The sequence below is a fragment of the Salvia hispanica genome, chromosome 6, assembly GCF_023119035.1.
Source record: "Salvia hispanica cultivar TCC Black 2014 chromosome 6, UniMelb_Shisp_WGS_1.0, whole genome shotgun sequence".
Lineage (NCBI taxonomy): Eukaryota > Viridiplantae > Streptophyta > Magnoliopsida > Lamiales > Lamiaceae > Salvia > Salvia hispanica.
In genome coordinates, this window is record NC_062970.1 from 30,663,932 (window position 1) to 30,673,602 (window position 9,671).

At 38.7% G+C, this 9,671-nt stretch overlaps 2 protein-coding genes and 1 long non-coding RNA gene across 4 annotated transcripts; 2 read left to right on the forward strand and 1 right to left on the reverse strand.

The window, feature by feature from the left end:
* Positions 1-79: 79 nt before the first annotated feature.
* LOC125193862 (protein root UVB sensitive 4) lies at positions 80-5,731 on the reverse strand. Of its 2 annotated transcripts, XM_048091788.1 has the most exons (11): positions 5,079-5,731; positions 4,630-4,776; positions 4,333-4,479; positions 3,951-4,013; positions 3,787-3,863; positions 3,122-3,227; positions 2,562-2,664; positions 2,341-2,489; positions 2,156-2,221; positions 1,836-2,045; positions 80-1,486 (listed from the first exon to the last, which is right to left on the reverse strand). In XM_048091788.1, the coding sequence occupies exons 1-11, from the start codon at positions 5,544-5,546 to the stop codon at positions 1,472-1,474; spliced, it is 1,551 nt and encodes a 516-aa protein (XP_047947745.1). In that variant the 5' UTR covers positions 5,547-5,731; the 3' UTR covers positions 80-1,471. The 2 variants fall into 2 exon arrangements, with proteins under 2 accessions (XP_047947745.1, XP_047947744.1); XM_048091787.1 differs by lacking the exon at positions 80-1,486 and having other exon boundaries at positions 1,651-2,045; positions 5,079-5,730.
* LOC125193863 (protein JINGUBANG-like) lies at positions 273-2,007 on the forward strand. Its single transcript, XM_048091789.1, has one exon. The coding sequence runs from the start codon at positions 273-275 to the stop codon at positions 1,545-1,547; it is 1,275 nt and encodes a 424-aa protein (XP_047947746.1). The 3' UTR covers positions 1,548-2,007.
* A 3,101-nt stretch (positions 5,732-8,832) lies between the features above and the next one.
* On the forward strand, positions 8,833-9,671 carry LOC125192225. The gene is made up of 3 exons (XR_007171329.1): positions 8,833-9,029; positions 9,149-9,300; positions 9,399-9,671. It is a non-coding gene; the product is annotated as an uncharacterized LOC125192225 (long non-coding RNA).

A 9,671-nucleotide genomic window follows, 5' to 3' on the forward strand; every position in this document is an offset into this window, starting at 1 on the left:
TATATATCAATGGCACAAAAATTGAAAATAATTTGTTAGTTATCTTGCCCCTTAACGAGATGAAAAACAAGATAAAACCGATAGAAATAGACGGCCTATTTTAGGATGAATATAGTGAGATTTGGAGGTCGAGAGATAGTATCACAATTTGCAAAGAGAAGATATCCTAATGGTCCTGGTTGTAGGTCGATAGCAGCCATCCCCTCCTTTTCCTCTCTCTAGAATCGAATGTTAATGCAATAAGCAACAAACATCCGAGAGGGAGAGCCCTTATGATGAACAACTCAGATTCCAGCCCCCCAAAAAGGGCAACATTCTCCAGCTGGCTCAGTTCGGATCCCTTCCTCTTCCGGGGGGCGGGGCAGAGAAGCTTCCGCTACCTCCCCGCCCCCTCCTTGGAATCTCATCATCACACGCGTCTGCTCGGCTCCCTCATCCGTAAAGAGGGCCACATTTACTCCCTTGCTGCCTCTGGCGACCTCCTCTACACGGGCTCCGAGAGCAAGAGCATCCGGGTCTGGAAGAATCAGAAGGAATTCTCCGGCTTCAAATCCAACTCCGGTCTCGTTAAGGCCATCATCATCTCCGGAGAACGGATCTTCTCCGGTCACCAGGACGGCAAGATCCGAATCTGGAAGGCCTCGCGCAAGGATCCCATGTTCCACAAGCGCGTGGGCACAATGCCGACCTTGCGATCGATGATCAAGATCTCCTTCAATCCCAGTAACCACGTTCGAAAAGCGCACATCGACGCCATCTCATGCCTCAGCCTGAGCGAGGACAAATCCTTGCTCTACTCCGCTTCCTGGGATAAGACCTTCAAGGTATGGAGGATCTCCGACTCCAAATGCCTCGAGTCTGTCACGGCGCATGATGACGCCGTGAACGCCCTCGTCGCCGCATGCGACGGCTTCGTGTTCACGGGGTCGGCGGACGGCACCGTTAAGGTGTGGCGGAGGCAGGTGGTGGGGCGGAAGACGAAGCATTTCCTGACACAGACGCTGCTGAATCTGGACTGCGCCGTGACGGCGCTGACCGTGGACCCCTCCGGCAGGTTCCTCTACTGCGGGTCGTCGGACGGCCTCGTGAACTACTGGGAGTGCGGGACTTTTTTATGCCACGGCGGGGTGCTGCGGGGCCACAAGCTGGCGGTGCTGTGCCTGGCGACAGTGGGGAAGTTGGCGCTGAGCGGGTCGGCGGACACCAATGTGTGTGTGTGGAGGAGGGACGGTGGGGAGCACGTATGCCTGTCGGTGCTGACGGGGCACAGCGGGCCTGTCAAGTGTCTGGCAGCTGAGGAGGAAGATTCGGAAGACGAGATGGGAGCCTACTGGCGCATTGGCGGCGGAAGGAACTATATCTTGTATAGCGGCAGCAGCGATAAGTCCGTCAAGATATGGAAGGTGACGCAGGCGCCACGAGCCCCACCGCGCCTGCCCTCTCGGCCCTATCGGCAGATGGCAGACTTTCTCTACGGAGCTTCCACCTGCAAGATTGCTGCGGCTGAGCAGGATCATGCACGTCCTATGTTTAATCAGGCTTCATGAAATTCTCTACAGGATTATTTGGGACCTTTTTCACCTTCACTATTTTAGTATACATGACATGACAGGACATATAAAACGATGCGGTTAAGGTATTCTACTTTGGTATGTGAAAAGTTTGTTCAACATTTCTGGAGAGGAAGTGTATGATTTATCTTTATCAACGCATCCAATCCTAGGAATTTGTATTTTGTGAGGACGGAAAATAAACTAAGTTTCCTATTCCCTTTATCACTGTGTGGGAAGCACCGAAAATAACATATCTCAATCAGCCATAAAACTATATCTTGCCTGCTCCCGAGCGCTGAGAAGAACATTTCTGCACACCCATCCCAGTCTCGACATCTTCTCCACCATTTCACTAACATCCGCTTCTGCACGTTTCTTGCTTTGTCTTATTAGTGTAAGCCATTCACACGCTGAATCTGACAAATCGCAAGCTTCTAAAACGTTTTCCCATTCCGCCATGTCAACTAGGAGACCCTCCCGAATGTAACAAGCCTATAACACCATTAAAAAGATAGATGTTAATTAATTGATGGAAATTTGCATATCCACTTTTATATAAGATATAAATTGTCAGAAATTTGATTAGTAGAAAGACGGTTCACCTGCAACAATCCTGTTATCATATCTGTAGTTTGAGCCCCTTCCCGCATAGATAGAAGAATTCCATGCTGCAAATAGATGAAGCACAATTTAGCATTACAAGAGTCAAGTAAAGAAAATTGGCACATAGCAGAATTCGAGAGATAAACATGACAGCATAAGAGCCAGAGCCATCTAAAATACGCACATCCTTTAGTCTGGATCCTCTGCTGTGGTTCTCCAGGCAAACAAAGTAGAAATCTTTATCTTTTAAAGATCGTAATGTCATCAGCGATAGCCTTGGTATTTTCCTCTTGTGATTCAAGCAACCAACTCTAATAGGCAGCAGCTCCCTGCCTGATCGGAATGTCACTTAGAAGGCAGCTCAAAAAGCAAGATCATATAATGTAACTATGCAGAAAAATCTACCTTTGCTTGATATGATATTAATGCCTTCCCTCTCACTCACTTCAGCTGGCGAAGGGATATATTTATGCTGGATCCAGATTTTTATTATCAACTCAAGCCTATCCTACAATATAGAATGTACTAAGAAATCTTGCTTAATTGCAAAAATAACATTTGACAAGGTTAGGATGGTTTCTTAAACATTTTAGAACCACAAAAAAGTAATGCACAAAGTTTTTTGTATCATGCCTGAATTCTGTTGAGGTAGATTATAAAATGCAATATGTTCTACAACATAATTTTTGTTCCAAGTGGAAAACATAATAGCTTAAGGTAAAGAACTAATCCCAGCATTTAATTAAATTAGTCCTAGCTCATGAAATATCACATGCTTTAGAAAGTACAATAAAGACAAGAGATTACATAAATGGATAAAGGATTTCCCCTTTTCACCTTAAGATACAAAGAAGAGAGCATTGCAGAAAATGCATAAGCAAGAATGATACTATATGAGAACTCCAACAACCTTCAGGTTGAAGTAAAATTGGTAAGTAGATATTCATGCAATATAAAGGACTAACCTTGGTCAATGTTTGCAGATGAACATGTTTCAGCGATTGGTAGATCCCGAAAAGGTCAATGGTGGAGAAGATAGGATATACAACAAATGGTAGAACTGCCAACAATCTTTAAACATAGAGAGATTAGAACCAAAAAGCAAGTCAGAATATTTTCAACCAAAACAAAGAAAGGAAAATACATAAACGCATACACATACACATACAAATCAAGTTAATTTTACAATACTATAAGATAAGAATAGATTAATTGTACTAATTCATAAATTACAACAAAGCAATGTTATCAATCTCGTATGGCGGTTTATGGTGGTTCGCCTAAAAACCGCCACAGGGATCTGGCGTATTAGTATGGCGGTCAATAATTAAATAAATAAAATAATACTTATATATTTATATATAATTCAAAAATTAGAAAATAATAAAAATATACCATCTAAAACTCTTAAAACAATTAATAAAGCATAAAATACAAATCTAACCTCCATGTTTCTAGCATAACGCCCAATTCCTAAATGCAATACACACACAACGTTGTCAAATGGCGAATATGGCGGTGCTATGGCGTTACCACCACCAAACGCCATGCCATAGCGCCATGGCACCGCCATATCCGCTATTTGATAACACTGCAACAAAGTAACAGGAAATGAGGATCGAGCACCAACCTCTGATTGTTTCTGAACAAAATGTTGAAGGTTGCAGCAAGCAGAAGACCGACATTATCAAAGCACACTGTTTGAATCTGAAGTGCAAATAAGAATCAGATTTCTTCATATTAAGTGAATAAAATAAAGATATTTTTATATCTTCCAGATAAACCAAAGCTTACCTGGGACTTTGCAGAAACTTCACCAAGATTGTCTGAGATGGCAAAGCTTCTGTGAACAGCAGTCTGACAACACAATACGCTGTGTCACCATGTAGAAAACTAGGTGGGATGAACATGATTGGCATATGATATTATGGAATTAGACTAACTGAAGCATATAATCATCAAGTATAAACATGAAGACACTCACACTATAGAGAACTCAACTTGTTTAAGTAGATATATGCCTCGTTTTAAATTTATAATGCTTTCCAACTAAAGGATAAGTTCATACTTCATAGGCAAGGGGCAATCATAATGCTTCTTGAGTAGTCAGTCACGGCTACATCCAATTTTGACAACGATATTGAATTTATAATCAAAGCAGTAACTCTAAACTTACACCAGTTGATAAGTAGCAAGCCAGGCTTATTTGCTTAGCAATATTGGCTATCGTTGCAAGAAGAAGAAAGTGTGCGGGGTAGGCAGGAGTCAGCAACTCAACACCAATGCTCAGGCTAAACAGAATAGAAGTTGAGAACCTAACTCTCTTCAGCCAAAAACAAAACAACAGAATCAGCAAAATTAATTGAAGATAAGTAAGATTACTCAATAAAGAGAAAAAAGGATTTCTAACCACCAGAACATGGAAAATGGCTTACAATAATTTACACAATGACTACCAAGTGAGAATATATACCTTGAGATTAGTATCAAAATCTGAAGCAAGGCTAGCAGTGTAAATGCACCTACTAAGCCGCCCAAGGCCATCCTTCAAAACCCAATTTAGGGCTGCAGCTGATGGCAGTGAGCGAGAATAACCCATACCTATTGCCCGAAACATCGCCTAATACGACCATTCAGATATCACAGTTTCCTTAGTCAATATATGCAGTGATTTTTCACACCAATACACATTCACGCACATGCACACTCGTGATCAGTCTCAAACTTAATCCAGGATCATATAAATTCAAACGCTCTAAGTTAAAATTACAAGAAAAAATAAACTGTTAAGTTGAAATAATGATTCATATTTAATCCAAAGGATGAAAGAGTTTCAAATCAACAGCTAGTGCCGAGGCTAAATTGTAAAACAGCACTAATCAGAAGATACAATAAACGAAGAAATGCTAAAAGAAGTAGTACCTGAGTAGCAAGAACTTGCAAAGCAGAGCTGAAAACTCTATGCAAGAATTTCCACTTCACATACTCCATGTAGTTCTCATTCACTTCCCTAGGAAGAAAAAAGTTCCTAATCGCAACCCCACAAACTCTGCCCAAACTCGAAAAATTCCATATAGAAAACTGGGTAACACCGCCAACAGAGACTAATTGCATCTCGTTTCCATCCCAAAAGTACCTCAAAATCGTCCCTGAACGGTGAACGACGACAGGAAGGTCGAATTTTTTAGGGGATTCTTGGGCGAAGTGAAGGGGTTTAATCTTTTGTTCATCTTGATATTCATGGTTGAATTTGAATGGGATGCTTGATGGTTTTGAGACAGCCAAGGGTTTAAGAGAGGTTTTAGGGTCAATGGGTTTTGCAGGTCTGATGGGGTCATATCTTGTGCAATAAAGTGGTGAATTTGTATGTGCGTGTAACGTTAAATTCATCACTATAAAATGGTACGAATTCTCAGAAACAGAGTATGTTTATTTGATGTAGATGGAGAACGGCGGAATTGGGGGGTTTCAACTTTAGGGATTTGAGGGAGTGGGGATTAGAATTTGATGATCACAGCTTACTTGTTTGCTGCTGCTGTGAAGCCAGGCGGCGGGCCAACTGTTGTTAGTAGCTGATTCTATTTTAAGATTTTTTTTTTTTTTTTTTTGTTATGCTGCTTAGATTTTAGTAACCAAAATATCAGCGGTATTTATTCTCTGCCATATCAGTATTTTTAATTTGGGTTATTTGTTGAATAAAAATACATCAACTTTGAAATTTTCTGATTTTTTTCCACAACAAATTTTGGCCTAGTTAAAGCTTATGTGGAGTACCATCTAAGTGGCGAAAGGTGGAAAATCAATATAACCAACTTCTGATTGTTCCTTTAAACTTTCATTTTCTAATTTAAATATATGAATAATGAGAAGTTTTAATATATCGTCCGAGTATCTTGAAAAAATTTTAAAAATGTTAGTGATTTAAGATATTTGTGACACTTATTTTTCAAATTGTATGTGGTTAGAATGACGGCGGTTTCATTTTTATGTGCTAATGCTGTATATTCACGATTTAAGTGATTATGTTTATTTTGATCATTTTAATGTAATTTTGAAAATGTTAATGAAATATTATAAAAAATACTCTCCACGAATTTTAATAAATATAAATTAACATTTATGTCTAAATTCTTTAAGTGTTGGACATTAAATTAAGAAAAAAATCTATTGTTGGGAAAATCGAAAAATCTCAATGTTCAGGGGATATTATGTAAACTCACAAAAGTTCGTGTAGTTTTCAGCTTCAATACTTGCCGCTTTTTGCCATGTTCGCACTTCCGGCGTACACGTCAGCTTTAATTTAAAGAAAAATTATATTTTGGGGAAAAAACATAAAAATTGAAAGTTCATGCATTTAGATTCAAAAATACAAGTTCTGGGGAAAAACCTATTAAATGTTGAAAGCTCGTGTATTTACAGACAAATAACCCTTTTATTTTCAACCATAAAAACCACCCCGGCTGCCAGTCCTGGAGCTTTATAGTGGGCACCCTAAATACTAAGCTCCTCCATTTGTACTTACTAGTAGTATTAGTTATGTTTTTCCATTTTTCACCTTTCGTAAATGAGACTTTTTTTTTATATTTTTTCTTTTACTTAATTAATTTTCTTATTAAAACTCGTATCCGGTCCACAAATGGGATTATTTTTATAGAAGGATGGAGTATTAATTTTTTTCACTAATGGATCTCATTTTCTACGATTCTACTAACAACATTTGAATCATTTTTTTTCTCTCAATCTTTGTATACTTCCAATAAAACTTGTGCTGTCTATTTTGTTTGGATGGAGGTGTGTCCAGTATCGGTTATGGAAAACTCCAAACCGTAACCGGTGGGATAACCGGTTCAAAAACAAGCTCTTGTGACGGTTCAGGTGGTTCTAGGCGAATTACAATCTGAAGAGTCCACAGCTGCATCCCTCCCTCCCCAATCCCCACCATAACCATCACTAATCCCAAGAGATGGCCTTTACCCTCCTTGGTAATCTCAGCTTCTATTACACGTACCTGTTCTGTTGATTGTTCAAAAATTTAGTTCACATTGCTGTCTAATTACGGCGTTGGAAGCACATAAATTTACATGATGGGAGGAATTTTAAAAATATTGTATGTACCTAATGAACAGTTCTATACATGAAAAAAAAAAGGAATATGATCAAAATGAGTTAACAGAGTGAAGTTAGTAGTTACAAATCAGTTAATCTTAAATGCCAAGTGTCAAGTGATCAACACCATTTACACTCAGTTAATGAAAAGGATATTTCCTTGAATCATAACTCTTTACTGACTGAACTCCGATGGCCATTCCCACCACACCGGCAAATATTCTTCTTTTCAGTTTGTTTTTGTATTTATGAGAGTTATGGACTTGTATAGTAGTATATGATTAAGTAAACGTCCATCTACCTCTTTATCTGGGAAGGTGAACCAAATGCTCATTGCGTTTGAGCATCATCAAGGATACCTCTACCTCTTTACAAATGCAACCTGTTGATAAGCATTACCTTCTGTCTAGTCACATTGCTTCTTCATGTAGTGCAAGGAATTGGAAAGGTTAGCATATTTCTGTAATTTGCCTACACAACGTCGATTTGATGTGTTTTGCAGGATGCTTACGAGTTACAGTAAACATGTCCACACATAGGTTTTAGATTGGTAGTTGTGTTCCACTTCTAACCTGAGTATAAGTCTCAAACCTCAATGAAGTAGACTCCTCTCCCTACTCAAACTCTAAATAGAATACAATTGACTAAAGACTTTGCCAACAAAACATAATCCTAACAAACAAAAGTTACACATGAAAATAAACAAAAGGTGAAGATGGACAATTATCTGATAATCTTTGGCAACAATTGAAAATAATCTTCACGGATGATCAATATCAAAAACATATCTGGATTCTATGCCTCAAAATGTTACCAATCTCATATTTGGGTTCTAACCACAACATTTTGTTGCAGAAAACAATTTTGTAGTGCCTAGATAAATAATCTAGAAATGAGTTGAAGTGGAGTTGTTAGAAAATTTCTCATTATCAGTCTCCGCTTGGTTTTTGGAGCTAAATGCATACATTTTATGCTTTGCTATATTTATTTATCTCTTGTAATACATGTGTGCCTTAACTTCCTTTAGCCTTTTTAAATGCACATCACAGTGTTGATTATGATTTGCTGAATGGAAAATGGACTATTGTTCAACAACAAAACTTGTTTATATGGATCGTCAGCTGCTGTAAGCAGTAGTGAAAATACATGTATATCCAAAAACATCTATGTCAATAATGCAGAAGATGATGCTTGTGAACAATATGGCGTTCCTTCACTTGAGAGGGTTCCGGTTTCACTTACCATACTTAATCACGCTACAAGAATAAAAGTGGGTACAAATTTGTGAATTGCTGTCATCCTATTGTATAAATTCATCTCCAGGAAAAATATGGATTTTGCTCCTAGTGAAATATTTTGGCTATTGAGATTTTAGTGTATGAATATATCTCATCTACTTGGTCCATGTGTACAAATTTTAAAGTAGGTTTCTCCATTCTGTTTTTAAGAAACTTCACTTCTCATCTTCATAGTTAAGACATTAGGACTATTTTGTGATAGGTTGGTGGAAATTGTTATCTATAGGAAAGCAGTTTTGTTCTTTAAGTGATGACATGAATGGTGCATATCTCTGACTAGTCGAGTGATGTTATTTTCCAGAGATGGAGGTGGCGGAGATAGAAAATTGTTTTATGACGGCAGGAGAGTCAAGGAAAGGATCAGATACCTTGTGCTAAGTCTGCTAATTGAAAGGGAGATTGATGGAGCAAACTGGCTGGCTAGTTGCTTCATCAGCTCTTAACTTTATTTCGAACTGCTGTTTTAAAGGTAGATAAACTCAATGACATCTAGTTTGTAGTCTGAAGAATTTCCAAAAATTCATTTTTTTACTTTTGCAACCTCTTCAATGTTTTATAGGAATTAGATTGCATGTTTGTATCTATCAGGTTTGGAGACTGGGAAGCAGAAAAATGGTTGCGCGAGTGAGGGAGTACACTACTCGTGACCCTAGGCATCCACTACTTGTTAATTTGAGAATGGAGAATAGATAGCTGCTTCCAAAGAGACTGCTTTGCTTATCAAGTTTGTAGATGATCAGGTGAATCATTTATACAGCTTCACCACAGCAATAGAATAAAATGATTAGTAGGATGCCATATTCAACTTAACTTTTTCCTTGCACTCCCTTGCCTTCAGATGGGAGAACTTGTCTTTCCAAGTGGAAGTCTGACTTACTATGCGGCCATCGCCATGCGTTGGACGTTGGAAAGGGGCTTTTTCTCGATTAAGCGAATCATGGAGGGGTCGCATGGCGCATGGTTGGTGTGGGTGGTCTCTTCTTTTTTTGTGACATTGCCAGCAGGGAAATTATAAAGTAGCTTCTCTTTTATACACTTGAAATTAGCAATGATCATGTGGAGTTTTTCTTTACAATCCATTATTCCATAAATATTGCAATAAAATTGGACT

Coding starts and splice junctions, on each gene's coding strand:
- LOC125193862 (XM_048091787.1), bottom strand. CDS start 5,546: ATGAATTTAACGTTACACGCACATACAAATTCACCACTTTATTGCACA. Junction 4,480..4,629: donor ATTTTGATACTAATCTCAAG/GTATATATTCTC, acceptor TTTTGGCTGAAG/AGAGTTAGGTTCTCAACTTC. Junction 4,014..4,332: donor CTTGCTACTTATCAACTGGT/GTAAGTTTAGAG, acceptor TTGTGTTGTCAG/ACTGCTGTTCACAGAAGCTT.
- LOC125193863 (XM_048091789.1), top strand. CDS start 273: ATGATGAACAACTCAGATTCCAGCCCCCCAAAAAGGGCAACATTCTCC.